This window comes from Semicossyphus pulcher, unplaced genomic scaffold (genome assembly GCF_022749685.1).
Source record: "Semicossyphus pulcher isolate SPU_LCO1_2020_fin unplaced genomic scaffold, fSemPul1.0.p SCAF_15, whole genome shotgun sequence".
NCBI lineage: Eukaryota > Metazoa > Chordata > Actinopteri > Labriformes > Labridae > Semicossyphus > Semicossyphus pulcher.
Window position 1 is genome coordinate 17,669,282 of NW_027211659.1, and position 15,248 is coordinate 17,684,529.

Consider the following 15,248-nt stretch of genomic DNA (forward strand, 5'->3'; position numbering starts at 1 on the left):
CCCGCTTTAACTTTTGTCAGAATGGAAAAATGAAGCTTTGACACACAGACGAGACATCCTGACGGTGCAGGGGATTGATTGTATGAGCAGATAAGACAGATGCAGAAATCACTGAAAACACAGATGTTTTCTTTGCCCACTTCAACAGAGGAACGCAAATCTGAATCCAAAGGCGGGGATGTTTTGTGACATTTATTGTTCATATTAAATCCCACATGTTATTTCCTCTTATAAAATATGTTCTATCACTTTTCTTATCTGGGAGGACAAATATGTTTTTACTATTCACTTAAGAAAGCTAATGAAGATGTTTTATTGATAATTTACAGTCATCAGAATTCCTGGCTTATCTAAAAAAAAGTATTTTAAAACATCAAACCGTAGTTTCCTGAAGGCCTTAACAAATGTGGAATGACCAAGCTTAGCCTTAAAGCCACTCTTGCTGATTCAAGAGTGTGTTCACCAGTGTGTCTGGTGTTACATCTAAAATCTATAATCATGTGTTATAGAAATAAAGAAGTGAAATCATTAGTAGTGCTGTCTAGACATCATCGTCTTCATACACATATTTACATTAGCACCATTTACAGTACATCTTAATGTCAGCACATCTCTTCAGTCTGCCTTGTAGGCGAGACACAACTTTCCACTTTTGATTATGATCGCAGAAATTGTGCTGAATGCACTTACCGCTTCTGCACCGGACCGCACGGCTGTTCCCCCACACAGTTATCCAATAGAGTAAATAACATTATGAAGCTTAGGGAGCCATCTAATCAATTTCAGAGTTTGATGACAAGGTATAGTGGAGCGCAGAGTTAGGATCAGATTACTTCTGGACCGCACCGAGACAACATCGGCTCAATTGGTCGTAATAGCTCGGGTGCTACTTCACAAGGTCAAAGGAATGACTTGCAAAGAAATAAAATGTACATGTAGGATGTGTACAGAGAGGATAAATACCTCCGAGAGAGATATCATGCACAAAGCAGAAGAAAGAGTCAGGATAGAGTTAACAGCCGTTGTGTTTTTGTGAATGTTTTCTTATGACTACATTGTTTGTACAGGCCCAACTGTGTGTGAGCCTGTGAGGCTGAATGTGTTCGCCCTTTCTTCACAGACAGGATTAACCATCAGGGAGGCTCACAGTTCCCTCTGAGAGCTAAGAGCGGTGAAACAAGGCAACGTCCTCAGAGACATGTTTTATTCACCCACGTCTCACTTCATTTTCACCTCTCCTCTGCCCTGACATGTGCATCAGCTGCGCTCTGGACGGCCCTCCTACTGTTCAGCTTCTATTGTAGGGAACATTAATCAATAGCGAACACTGAAGAGCAGAACGAGCTGCTGTTGAGGTTGAGGTAGAAAATATATCAATTGGGCACTGAATGCAGGTACACGGTTTGCACTGACTCCATTTACAACTGAGATACTCTAAACTGTGAGAGGAGCTGTTTTGTAACTTTTTAGAGAAGCAATGTGCAGGAGAGCTCACCAATGGGGACTGAATTTAAGGGAGTATAACTCTTGGATATCAGCTCCCTCTGCTGGCCACATCCTGCTTCCATGAGTCTAACAGGGAACTGGTTTACAGTTTAGTCATTAAAATGCATTCTTTTTCACAGCAAGTGAATTTGACATAAAATTGGAATAGGGAGTTTTATCCATAACCGTGCAGAAGTTAAAAGAAATGCAGAAAAGGTTGGAAATTACTCTATTCATCCAAAAGATTGATGTTTTCAGGAATGTGATTCTTGTAAGTTAAAGTCTAAATTGTAATCTATTACATGCTGTTTTTGAATAGCAAAAATTATGCAAAAAAAGACAGCCCTTTTCTCCAATCTTTGCTGAAAGGATCACCAGAAAAGTCACAGCTTCTGTGTTTAATCTTCAGTGAAAAGCACAGTACAATGCAGGCTGAGTATTCACTCTGTTTATTGGACGTGATTGGCAGCATGATTGCAGGTTTGCCTTCGCAGCTGCAGCTGCAGCAGAATGCATCATTTCTGCTGAAAGTGTTCGCACATCGTCTCATGTCGTGTTTTGCATCTGTCAGTATCACAACATCATTTGGTAGAGAAGAGGGGGAAATCTGAAAGAAGCGGCTTGTTTGAAGCCGAGCCAAGGGAAGAGTCAAAGTGCTCTGAGTGGGAAAGTAGGTGAAAATAAACAAAGATCCACCTGATTATGAAATAATTACGCTTCATTTTCCAGGGCAAAATTTAAATATGACTACGCTATGCGGTATTCTTAAGGAACAAATACAAGGTTGGACATACTGCACAGCATTAGTATTCAGTTTTCTCGTCCTTACATCGCTGCATGAAACAGAACAGAAGAGTGGCCTTACCCGCGATAATCTGCGACAGTGAGCTGACATACAAAACTCTAAATGCTCCCCGTTGTTTTACAGCAATTTCACATGTGTTGAGAATTAAACACACTGTTCATTCATCAAGCCCCCTGTCAAAGAAAGATGAAAACATCTTTTAAGTCAGTGTAGCAGCTACACACATGTGTCTATTACCGCTCGCTCTATCTGCGCGGGATCTACACAGATGGCTTACACACGGATAACATGCAGGGACCTTCCCAGAGCTCTTATTACTGGAGCTCATACATCACTCTGACAGAATATTTAAGTTTGAACATTCGTCCTTCGATAGGTAATAAATAACAGTCAACTTTTGTCATTAACAGGTTTACAAAACTGGGACTAAAGACAGTGGTTTACCTTTATATCTCCAGCAGGCTGTTATTAAGAGCTTTTAGAAATGAAAAACACAGACAGAGATGTAAGAACTGTTTACAACAAGTTACAAATAGCAAAAAGGTCAAAGCTACACTGACTTTAAGATTCCTGAGGCCATAATCTAAGCTTTGTGTGACCTAAATATCCTTAAAAATACAATCATGAACTTTACTTTATAAAAAGAGCACTGGCAGGGCCGATGAAGTAGCCAGTCTTGATGAAACTAAAATAATAGCAGCCTTGTGTAATGAATATGTTTCACTAAAACATCCACTGTACCTACACATTATTTATATATTACAGTTTATTATACAGTTTCTGCAATAGCACACAAATCATACATCACTGTCAAATACTGTATACTGTCAGAGACATGTGCTTAATGTACATAACCACTCACTGTGTATAGAATAATTACACATTACTCATACATCACATTACTTACTCAGTGTTTATTCCTGCACTCCAACACACACTGGCATTGTGTGTATTCCTGTTTATAGTTTACAGAAACCTGTGTGCTATATTGTTGCTTTGATGTTTATTAAGGTACAGTACATCTAAGTACAGGTGCATGATGATGCATGATTTGTTTATGCTATCTACTTTTAGATCAACTTTGCAGTTCTTGTTGAACCGTCTGTGGTTGTACGTTCTCCAGCAGCAACTTTCGCTTCACCATTGTTTCCACTTGATATTTTTTATCTGTTTTTTTTCACATCTTTATAGTTAACCTTATTTACAATTTCATTGGGGAAATATTCTGTTTAATTTTGTCAAATTTTTTGTTTGTTTGATAATAGAGAGGAAAGATGGGGAGAGAAAAAGAGGAATATCATGCCAAAAAGGTCCCAGTGGAATCAAACCTGGGATATTTCAGCAATATGATATGATTTCTAGAGTTGCATCCAACTTGCCTTTACATTATTACAAAAAGACCCTCCAACTGTGGCTCTCATTGTTACAAGTAGGAAGGGGTTGCAGCTTGTCTAAATCATCGGGTCAGCTGTAACAAGGTGTCTGCTGATGATACAAAATACTTATTTCCACTTTTGAAAAACCTTCAGTCATGTTTGACTTAATATTTACATTGTGCAGATTCTATAGCCTAAATCAGAATACAGTACTGTATAACTGCTGCTATTCTTTCTCCCAAGGCTGCTGCCTGAACTCACTGTACACTTACTTTCTGATTTATCACTCTTTGAGGCTCCTGATATCTCTGTGTTCAGGTTTTGATGGGAGTGATAAAACCAGGCAGTAAAGTTATGTCAGCTCTCTATAACCACAGCTGCTGCTACTCACAGGAGGGCGGCTTTGATGTTGTTCAGACATTTGGAGAGTGTCTCTGGGATCACATTTGGGACTGACAGGGTGGATGGAAGAAATATGCACAATGCATAGTCACACAAACACGTCACTGCGTCTCAGTGAGCCATGATCAGCGTCGTAAACTCTTGTGCGTCTCTGATGTTCACATTATCGTTAAATCGCTGATTGATGGGCTTTGTCTGGAGAGTGGGCAGAGGCCCTCAATGAAAGTGTGGTTGTGGTATAAGAAGGGGAGAAAGTACATGTGCAAAATAGAAAGTGCATGAGTTACTCACTTAATAAAAAGACATATTTCAGCACCGCAGTACAGCAATACAATGCTACACACAGATGAGTGTGCATCTTATGTGTTTCTGAATTTTGCTTGGTGTGTATTCATTGGGTGCAATGTAGATAAGAATGCCTTGTTGCTGTCCTCTGGTCATCACACGTGGGTAGTGTATCTGCAGAGTTGGTAGTGCAGCTAGACGAGAGTTAAAGGTTAGATCTGATTCGCCAAGGAACTGGAACAAACCCCTGATTGGCTTCAGGCAAGGTGGTTTCAGATGAATTATTGGATAACAACTTGTGCAGTGGGGGTAAAAAAGCATGAATACAGTGTTGCAACTATAAACAAAAGACAACTCTTGTTGAACTGGGAAACTCAGTTCACCAAGAGTGCCTAGCTGTTTGAATGTCAGGCAGGCTGGCGCTGGGAAAAGAGAGAGATGAGGATGTGGGGGACATGCCGGTTGACTCTGGCTGACCTGCCTGTGGGTCAGATGTAAAAAGGAACACTGTGCAGTCTCCCATGGCCTGCTGTCCTGACGGCTGATATTTACCCCATGAGGTTTTCTCTCATGTCTGCAGAGATCCCTGCCACTCTCTGAGTATATTTAAGGACATTCCACTACATTTCATCTATTAGAATTTACTTTATGATAGTGCCGTTGAATAGAACATGGCCTTTGTTTTGACAGGCAAGCTTGTAATATCTATGCTTGTTTCTGTCCAATAATTTTCTTGATATGATGACAAAATATTCATACAGTACATGTTTAAAATAAATAACTTGAAAATTAAAAGAGAGAGAGGGAATCATGTTGTTTACAAATGACCTTTTCTTTTGTATTGCTAAGAAATGTTGACAAGAACTAGACGCATTGTTTTGAGCAATGACCTCCATCCATCCCTCTATCCATTATCTATACCGCTTATCCTGTTCAGGGTGGCGGGGAGGTTGGAGACTACCCCAGCTGTCATTGGGCGAGAGGCGGGGTACACCCTGGACTGGTCGCCTGTCAATCACAGGGCTGACACATAGAGACAGACAACCTTTCACGCTCACATTCACACCTACGGGCAATTTAGAGTCACAAACTAACCTTACAGGCATGTCAGACTGTGGGTGGAAGCCAGAGTCGATGACCTCCATTAGATGTTTAAAAAACTGACAACAACCCAAAAATATATACATAATCAATTCTAAGAACAGCTAGAAATGAAATGTAAATCAGTTTTTTTTTAAATAAAACACTTGCACCTGTGCATATGTCTGTGGTAATAACCACCTTTAACTGTTCCAGCACTAAGTGCTTTTTTAACTGGCAATTATCTCAGTGAACACTGGATGGCATTGTTGCTGTTCAAGAGCCCTGCAATTTGCAGCAGGACTTCATTTATCCTAACTACGTCTGACAGAGAAAGTGTTGCTGTGCTGCATCACAATGTACTGTTATTTGATTTACATATTCAGATTTACATATTTGATCCATTTATGTCTTTGTTCTAAAATGTCATTCTAATCAGAGTGAGACTGATATACAACACAGGAGATCCGATTCAGAATGAGACTTTTCCAGTTCGAGAGTAAATCACCTCACACACGTCACCCTGGTTCCGCTACTAGACCCGAGGGAGCAGCGTAAATAAGAGCTAACCCAAACAAAGCATTGCACTGACTGGCAGTGTTGTTTTAGGTGTCGTATGTCTGTCCCTGGAGAGGTGACTAAATTGACTAAAAAGATGGTACTTTGTTTGCCTTTAGTTTGTGAGTTGACTGTACTGATAATGTGATACAAAAAATTCAAAATTCATTTTAATAAAAAAAAAAAAAACTTTTTGAGCGAGATGCGTCCTTTGACCTTCTAGTACAAGTTAACAGTTCTGTTGACACACCATTCCCTGTATGAACAGACAGTAGCTGTCCAGAAACAGACCTATCATAGCAGACAAACCAGATTTTCCAGTCTGGCTGGTGCACGCCCAGATCACCTGTATTTTGTCTCGGACACCAGACACCACAGGTCACTGACTCTCTAAAGAACGTCACAGTCACTGATGGTTAGAGGCTGGATTTAAAGCCCATGATGGGAAGTCAGATCAGGTAAGAAGTGGCTCCATCTCTGGAAATGAATTACTGATTTAATCATTATTTTTCGGTATCCAAGGGGAAACATATTTTTGGTAGCTTCGTTTCAACTTGGAGGTGATTGTCGACAGATGTGAGTCTGTTGATCAGTTATACAGCATGGTCTCAGTACTTTAGTTTATACTGCTCAGTGGCGTACTCAGGCTGTTTGAGGGGCAGGGGCAAAAAAAAGGTTGGGGGGGGCACCACGAGCAAGTTGTGACGCAAAACAACAACATAGACATTTTTAACTATAGTGGCATCCCACAAGGAAACATTGTCTAACATGTAGGAGTGTGCAGAGGCCAACTTATTTTCCATCATGTATCATTTATCTACTGGAAGGCCACCTTGACAGTGACATAAACTTTTAATAATTATGACACAAGGATAGCACAGTTTGTCATTTGGGCAAAACAGTTACAACATGATCATACAGTGAAGTTCCACTCCAAAGTACAAAGCATCTTGAGAAATGAAATATTTCCTGAAATGCAAGATCTTTTTTGCAGTTTTGTCACCATGACAGGATAATTTGATCAAGGTTTGTTTTTCAAAGTTTTACTTGAATCTCTGCGTCTTTGAAATGGAATAAAAGAATATTTTTTTTCGTCGAAAAACAGATCACACTTTGAAATGCAAATGAAAGTAATGAGTAAATGTTAAAACAGTTGTTTTGAAATTAATAAGTAATGGCTCACAATCTCGGAGAAAAACATCTTCTATGTAAAACATTGTGCGCTGAAAATAAAAGAGGAAAAAAGTCTTAAAGTGCTCATACTGTATAAAAAATAAATGGTCGAGCTCCTGTGGCAGAAAAAAGATGAGACGCTCCTTTGAAAAAAAAAAAAAGATGAAGTATCAGTGTTGCTGATCTAGCAGTGGCAGAGGCAGTGGTCTCCCCTTGTTTGTGACCTCTGTCAGATGACAGTGAAGGTCTCCAATAAGCAGCCGTGTTGGTGAGTAGCTCTCACTGAACTATCTCTTCCAATAGCAGCAGCCCCACATCCTCTTGAAAGAAACAAGTGCTTCAAATACCAATTCTGGCCTTTCCCTCTAATTGTTTTCTATGCTCTGCTGAATCTGTCTTCACCATCGCTCTGTTCAACAGCAAAAACTGCAGCTCCATAACCTTCACTTTAATGGTGCTTGAATCCAACGTTGCAAGCTCCCATCAGGTGAGTGAGACTTTGGAAATAAAAACCTTTTTCAGAATGACTGTTGAGGTAAGAATGCATATGTTTTATAAGCAGCATCTCCACGGAGGGCAGCAGCAGCAGCACAGCTGTCGGAGTGGGTTCTTCTTCTTGTATCTGGCTGCCAGCTTGAACTTCTCATTAGATGCAGCCACATAATCCTGCGTTCTCTCTACGTTGGTCTGAATGTGGTCAATGTAGGCCCCTTGCTCCTCCACCATCATGAAAATGTCCATGAACAGGTCCCTCAGCTCGTTCATGTTGTTCTCCAGGCTCAACAACTCCTGTTGGTGGAGAGGGAGAATGGGATTAGCTCATATATTTTGAGAAGAGTTACTTCTGACAAATAATTCCACTTATATAAATGTAGCCATTTCCTTTATGTGTAAAAGAAAAAAAAATGATGGCTAAGATTGTCGTGATTATGATTTATTCACCTCTTTCAGGCAACTCAGGACCATGACCAATTTAATGAGTGCTATTTAGAAATGGAATAAATAGTTAAAAGCAATGAGCTGACGGGTGTATCATTAAATAAAAGTCTGCATTTACCAAATAAGCATTAGTTTTGGGTTATTTAGCTAGATTGTGTTATGAATGTTAACAAGAACCCAGACACAGACATAGAGTTGATGTTAGGAATGCCAATGGGGCATGGAGATCTGATGAATGAGAAGGTTCCTGACTGGAGAATAGTGGCAAGGGGCCACATACATGGTGGCTGTGTTCCAGCACAGTATGCCAAACATACATTATGTCCTATTACATATGTTATTTAAGCCAGCATTCTCTTTTGTTTGTGTTGACCCTCAATATTACGCAGTGGAAGATACATCACATCAAGGATGTATCTGGCAAATATTGTATTGTCTTTTTTAAGGTGGGGTATTATGCTAATTTCAAGCTTCATATTTCACTCTGTGATAACTGTGGATTAGCTTAGCATAATTTACAGTTAAAAAACCCTCCTAATTTTTCTCCCACTGGTGCTCTGTACTGGCCCTCATACAGCATCTGCCTGAAACGACTCAGTCAGCTCTGTCTCTTTAAGAAACCACACCCCTACAAGCCCACTTTCTTTTGATTGGCCAGCTCTCCGAAGCTTGCAGAGGGGCAGAACTAAGTGTTTGAGGCACGCCTCCTACCCTGTGGCCGTGTTACAGAGTTGTCGGCAAAGAGTAAACTTCACTTTATCGATTTGAAATAAATGTCTGGTGCTCTTGTCCTTTGGGAAAGTAAACACTGATGTCTTTCCTTCACAGTGAAAGAAACACTTTTTCCAAGACATTCTTAACCAACTTGACGAGCAGAGTCGTTGAGCAGCGTGGTGGAGTGAAAAAAAAATTCCGAGGCAGACTGAGCTGCTGGGTGGGCCTGTCCTTGAACTGTGCCAGGGGCAGGAAGTTCTGCTGTATCTCGGGCAGATGCCCAAATATAAAGTTCCTACAATTTGTGACATCACAAAGTGAAGCGTCTGGAAGGTTTGTCTGAAAGCATTCACAGCAGCCTGCAGACTGAGACTTTTTTAGCAGGGGATTACTCAAACATATTTTTAACTACACATTTGAAACGTTTATAACATTGTAACATTATATATGTCTTAAAGTGTGAATAAACATAATACCTTCTCTTTTAGCTTATAACTTGGACACCTATAAACAAAATCTTCTCAGTCGTTGTCTAACTTTGTCATTGCAATGAGTTTTATGAGTTGTGTGCCGCCATCCTCACCTTGTGTCGCTGCTCAATCTCTGACAGTTGTGATCGTGTGATTCTGGCATCATTCAGCAGGTTCTCATTGAAGACGTCCCATTTTCCTGCTGCCACCATCTCATTCACCCCCTCCTCCGTCACATCCCTCCCCGATACCTCCAGCTGCCGGATAATGAAGTGCTTACATCGCTCCTGCTTGGTCAGCAGACCTTCATTATACTGCAGCATTACCTGGACATTAGTGGAGCCAAAAGAGAGAATAATAAGTTAGAGGGGGAGAGGGAGTGGAAATTGAGAAGATATTTGAGACCCATTTTTTGGCTAGAGCCTAATTTATGTTTCGTTCGTTGGGACTTTAGCCAGTGCTGGCAGTACAACAAAAGATATAATGCGACACAATGCATTTACTGGACACTTAAGCATGGAAAGACAGAAATAATGATATTAAATTATCCAAAACCTTGACTTTATGTACTCACTGGTCCTGACAATGCAAGAACTTTATTCATAATATCAAGTTGTGTATTTTAATCTATTAATATGTAACTGTATTTTCTGTATCTTCCCTGCATGCTATAATATCCTTCACCACCTACATTTGACTAAATTCTAAATATGTAATGGTCGTGACTTAAAACATTTTTCAAACCAGAATCAAACTCTGTGCTTGAAGAAACGAACGTAAGTGTTATAAGAAGTTGCCATAGCAGTGTGGTATAATCATCTTACGAACCTGTTGGAATTTGCGGTACAGTGCTGCATGCTGGGAGCGCTGTATTCTGGTTGTAACAGCAGTAGGTCCCTGCCGTTCCTCAGTCCGTTGGACTTGTTTTGAAAGGGCGTCCAAGCGTCGGTGGAGGCTTTCAGCCTGGAGCTTGATGTCCCGGGTTATACTGCTCTCTTTCTTCATCACACTGAAACGACGCATGGTTGCCACCAGGGTCTTTTGCTGCTGACCAAATTTAAGGACCTGTTTGCAGTTGAGTTAAGATGTAATTAGTTTTCTTCATTGCTCTTGAACACACATGAAATACTTTTAACTACACAAGAAAGTAGGATGGTGACGAAAAAGAAGGGATTTGAAAGTTTGGCTGTGCAAAAGTGCTTCCATAAAAAACTTAACCAACCATAAACATCACATGGCAGACAACATATATAAATGCAGAGCAAACATAGTCAAGAGAAAATGAAATGTCTTGCTGAAAAAAGGCACATTACCTCTGTTTCCAGCACTTGGATATCATCTCGTATCTGCTGAGCCTCAGACAGGAAATTCTCAATGATCGGTTCCTCCTCAAACACCACAGCCTGTGGCATAATGACCCCACCCGCCACAGAGTCATCATTATCACCCTCCGCTGAAAAAGGGTTAGTATTGTCACTTGCTGATTCTGAAAACTCTTGAGCCCTTTGCACGAGTTCCTCCAAGCGGTCTCTCATTGTGAAAACTCCCTCCACAATACAAAGATATTGTCGTGTGCACAGTTCCTGTCAATGTTGGTGAGAGTGACCTGGAAAATAAATTTTCATAAAATAAAATTATCTGTATGAAACATGGGCTAAACATATAAACAAATCACACTGTTTGTTCATTGTAGTAAATCCCTGAGACAGGTAAATACAGGTTAATGCTGAGCAAGCAGCGCCAAAGAGAAATGTCATGTTGAGACGGGAGGCTTAAAAACCACGATTCACAATACAATGACATCCTGGTGGCTACATCCTCTTCTTAGTCAAAGTTTATGTTGTGGGGTGAGTAACTCGTTTTGCCAGACCTAATGTCAACGATCTTTATCTGCATCATTCTCACATCTACGTCTTGTAACTGACTAAACAAAAGGGTGTTGCATTTCTTCTTCTTCCAGTATCTATTTGCAAATGGCAAACAAGCATAGTGTATTTTACTGCCATCTACAGGACTTGTTTGGTGGAGGGGGGCTGGATATTTGGCAGGCAGTAGAATTTGGGTAATACAATTAAAAAATGGCTTCAAATAGGACTAGTTTGCCTTCATTTGCACCAAAGTTCGATGGCCAACAAGGGCAACCAAATAGTTTCCATTGGGAAAAAAAACACATGGAAAAGTCTGACACACATTCAACAGAAACATGTTGAAAAACAAACAAAATCATATTGCAAAAAGCTGAGAAAAAGGCATTCAAAGCAAAGCTCTGCAAATATATTATGGATGCAAATTCAAAAACACACAAACCAATGAGCAAGTGCGGCAGAAAACGCTATAAATCGACTCATCACAACGCAAGTGCTCAAGGGCAGCAGGGGGCACTAATTGGGACTGGAATTTGGTGAAACATATTTTATGGAGAAAACAGAAGATTTTGGCCTTCAAAAACACAAGACTTTCAGACCCTGGGGGAGACACGGCACAAAAACAGCCCCAGGGGTCAGTTTGACAACAGGTAACACATGAGAGAGGTGTCTTTCTCACTGGGTTTGGCTCATGGCATCATTGGGGTGACCCTCCAATTAAGTCTGTAACTAATGCCCAGCTTCTCTCCTGCTCCTGTCCCATTGCCACCATGTCTTCATCATCCCCGATGACAACTTTTGCCTCCCTGCCCTCTAAAGCTCCTGTGCTAGTTAGAGATGTAAACACCAGTTCTCGCCTGGTGCTCAAAGCTCCCACACTGTGCAGCTTTTAGTACCGCTAGCGTCATGGCTCACTTTGCTAAGCCACTAGTTAGCACAGCCAGTTACTTAAGATACACACATTTTCATTAGAAAGTGTAACAATTCTCCATAAAATATTATGATACTGTTTTACGATAGTCAGAGAACACTCCGCTCCCATGGCGTCAATTGTTTTTCTGTTTGATAATCAATACATTTGGTGTTTGCTGATGTTCCAATAACCACCCCTACAGGCCTGGAGCACTTTTAGCCCTTGTGATGATTATAGTGTTTTCTGTTGTATTAATTTTCGGGATTTGTGTGTTTTTGACTTTGCATCGCTTATATACAGTATTTGCAGACTTTTTGTCCTAGTGGAAATCTTTTGGTCCCTCGCAGTGCGTTTTCCCTTGTCAGCTACCGTAGCAAAGAGCTGTTGAAAAGACTTGGATATTCTGTGAATGTAACATTCATAGTTGTCTGTGGTAGATTTGGTTTAAGTATGATGCTAGCAAAGCAAACTAGTACAGAAAAATTGCCTGAGCAAAAATGTCAAAAAGGTCAGACGTCTGGTTTGAAGCTTAAAATGACAACAAAAATAAACAAGCTCTAAGCGTAACAATACTACAGACTGTATGCTAATCTCCACCAGTTGTCTGCCCTTAAGTGACTGCTGTTCTTAGCTTGACGTCACTGTAAACATATAAACTGTAAAAAAGTATGCAGTTTGTAGTTTTCAGTCAAATTTTCAGTGTTGAAATTTTGTAGAGAGTGGTATCAATTCTTGGAGAAAGGGTTGGTATTACCCTCTTCATTAAGAACAAGCTAAGAGGACTGTCATTAAAACACCCCTCCCACCCTGAGAACACCATTGCTTTACAAAATACAGCTCCTGTAGTTCAATACATGCAGCTCACTGTGTGCTCTGGTGTGTCCAATGAGAGTCAAAGCCTGATCTGTGCCTGTTAACATCATCTTAAGTTCATCCGTCCTGATATGAGCATAACTAATGAGCCATATCTGCACTCCTCTGAGCACTGAGATATTTTTAACTGTATGAAAAACAACATGAGATAAACGAAGTTAATCTCTGGCATCAGTCAAACTGATCAAGTTGTTTTTCTTATGAGGGCTGAGTGGGCTGTTTGTGCAAAAAGAAGGAAAAATGACATGAAAGTCTCGGAAAAGGGACTCTTATTGAGACATTAATTACTTTAAACAAGCTTAACGCACACTATGTCAGATGTGACTGTTTCCTTAGTGTATCATATGTTTTGAAATAACATACCTTAAAAAAATATGATAAATATTGATCACATTTTTCTTTCCAGTCTCAAACTCAAGCAGGCTGATTTCTGCCAAAGCTAAAGTAAACAAGTGAGTTGCTTATGATTAAAATCTGATTTCCTGAATGCCTTTTCCAAGTAAATTGGATTCAACTGCATATTTTTCTACATTCAAATGGGCGTACCAACATTTCCAAAGTGCCTTAGCAACACAAGGATTTGGGTTTAAGAGGCCCAAAACATAATCTTTTAGAAGCACATGATTGTGTGGGGGGGAACAGGGTGTTTGGCTGCTGAGAAATGGAGCATTTCAAATCACAGACTATCCCATTTCTCGTTAGATTTCACACAGGAAAGACTCGTTTTTTGTGCATCTCTGTGTGTGTGTGTGACTAAGAGTAACTATTACAAAGTTCTCACAGCTCAGAGAATGTAAAAGTGTCCTTTGTTTTCTCTCTCTCCCTCTCTTTTTGCTCTCTCTTTCTCTCTCTACCAGCTCAAACCAGAAGAGCTGATTAAAAAAAGTTGCTTAAAGGATTTGGGGGCACATTCTCTTGTGTTTAGTCTGAGAAACTACAAGAAGTGGAGCAGAGTTCATGAAGGAGTCTAGCTCTCTCTTTGTGATTAAACAGTTTGTTCAATAAAACAAGACAATGTTTTCTTTTTCTAGTCTATCCAATACTTTATCTGTGTTTCTGAAGGCATTTTCATGTTGACTTTCTGTTATCTTAATCCAGATGGAGGAGTAAAAGTCCCAGAATGTTGCTATTGCAGGTCAAATAATTGCACTGTGCATGTGCACTTATGAACTTTACTAAAGTAAAAGCTTAAAATATTCCCAAAGTTGTAGAAGATAAAGCACCGTGTCTTCCTTACTCAGATCATTATGTGTTAAGGAGATTCTCTGTGTATTATAGCATACATCATAGAAAAACTACCAACATTATATGAATGTAGGATTTATTATCTACAAACTTGTGGCAAACATTCAGTCTGAATTGAGAATTTTACCTTAAAGTTTCCGATAAGTTGTTGTTACTCCATCTCACAGTATTCCCAGTCTGAGTTGACCAGGAATGTAATCCGAGACGTGCTCACGCATTCCTTGATATCTTCATGTCATCGTCAGATCTCCTCACAGCTTTGAATACTCTGTAACACTTCCCCTATCAACTGTTTATCAGAACAGTTACACTCACAAGCACGGAAAGTTTCAGGGAAGTCTCATTCAGTCAGTTTCAAGCACCTCCCCTCCTTTTGAAGACACGCTGAATGTGTCCAATAGGAAAGAAGCAGAGTGAAGGCCTATTTGCCTATCTAAAGAAATAAGAGGTGACGTGATTAAGTTAAGGAGGAGGGAGACACAGCATGGAGAGCAGGGAGTACATAAGCCCTACCCTCGGGAAAAATTGAGCAAATAGAAGCGTATTGTGTACATTGCTAAGGTCACACAATTGGAATTGTGGTTAGCGTGTCAAACAGGGTGTTGGGTTTCTGTTCTGCAGAATTTCTATGTGAAGTGTCTGGGTTAACCCTCTTAGTCTGGGGGCATTGTACTCCTTAGGCCCCAGTAACTCCACTGAGTACTTTTGACAGATTTCTACTGACAAGCTCCCTGAGACCCAGGCGCCTTTTCAACATGGGAAGGGACGCAGGCACTCTTTGCTATGCAGCGTAACACACTGTGCAAAGCTGTTTGAAGTACCGCGTCAGCGGGAGAGAGGGGAGACAAGTGTGGAGGATGAGAAGAGTTTGGTTGGGGACAAGAGTTCAGTCTTTGTCACTTGAAACTTTGGAGGCTGGTTGAAGAATTTCTGTCATTTCTCTCCCCGAACCAGTAGGGGTGAAAACCTGGAACTTGAAAATGTAGCCGCCATGTTTTTATTGTGGTGGCCGGAGATTTATTGCACCTTTTTTTAAATTTTCAGTCTTTCTTCAAAGTTAACTTT

At 40.3% G+C, this 15,248-nt stretch overlaps 1 protein-coding gene across 1 annotated transcript; it reads right to left on the reverse strand.

Moving 5' to 3' along the window:
• Positions 1-6,871: 6,871 nt before the first annotated feature.
• stx19 (syntaxin 19) lies at positions 6,872-14,472 on the reverse strand. Its single transcript, XM_069663639.1, has 5 exons — positions 14,311-14,472; positions 10,601-10,893; positions 10,116-10,352; positions 9,401-9,613; positions 6,872-7,953 (listed from the first exon to the last, which is right to left on the reverse strand). Exons 2-5 carry the CDS (start codon positions 10,820-10,822, stop codon positions 7,717-7,719), a joined length of 909 nt encoding a protein of 302 aa, XP_069519740.1. The 5' UTR covers positions 10,823-10,893; positions 14,311-14,472; the 3' UTR covers positions 6,872-7,716.
• Between the last annotated feature and the right edge of the window lie 776 nt (positions 14,473-15,248).

Excerpts from the sequence above, each read along its gene's own strand:
- stx19 (XM_069663639.1), bottom strand. The coding sequence starts at position 10,822 with ATGAGAGACCGCTTGGAGGAACTCGTGCAAAGGGCTCAAGAGTTTTCA. Across the intron at positions 10,353-10,600 it reads TCCAAGTGCTGGAAACAGAG|GTCCTTAAATTTGGTCAGCA; the intron begins GTAATGTGCCTT and ends AACTGCAAACAG. Across the intron at positions 7,954-9,400 it reads AGATTGAGCAGCGACACAAG|GAGTTGTTGAGCCTGGAGAA; the intron begins GTGAGGATGGCG and ends CTCCACCAACAG.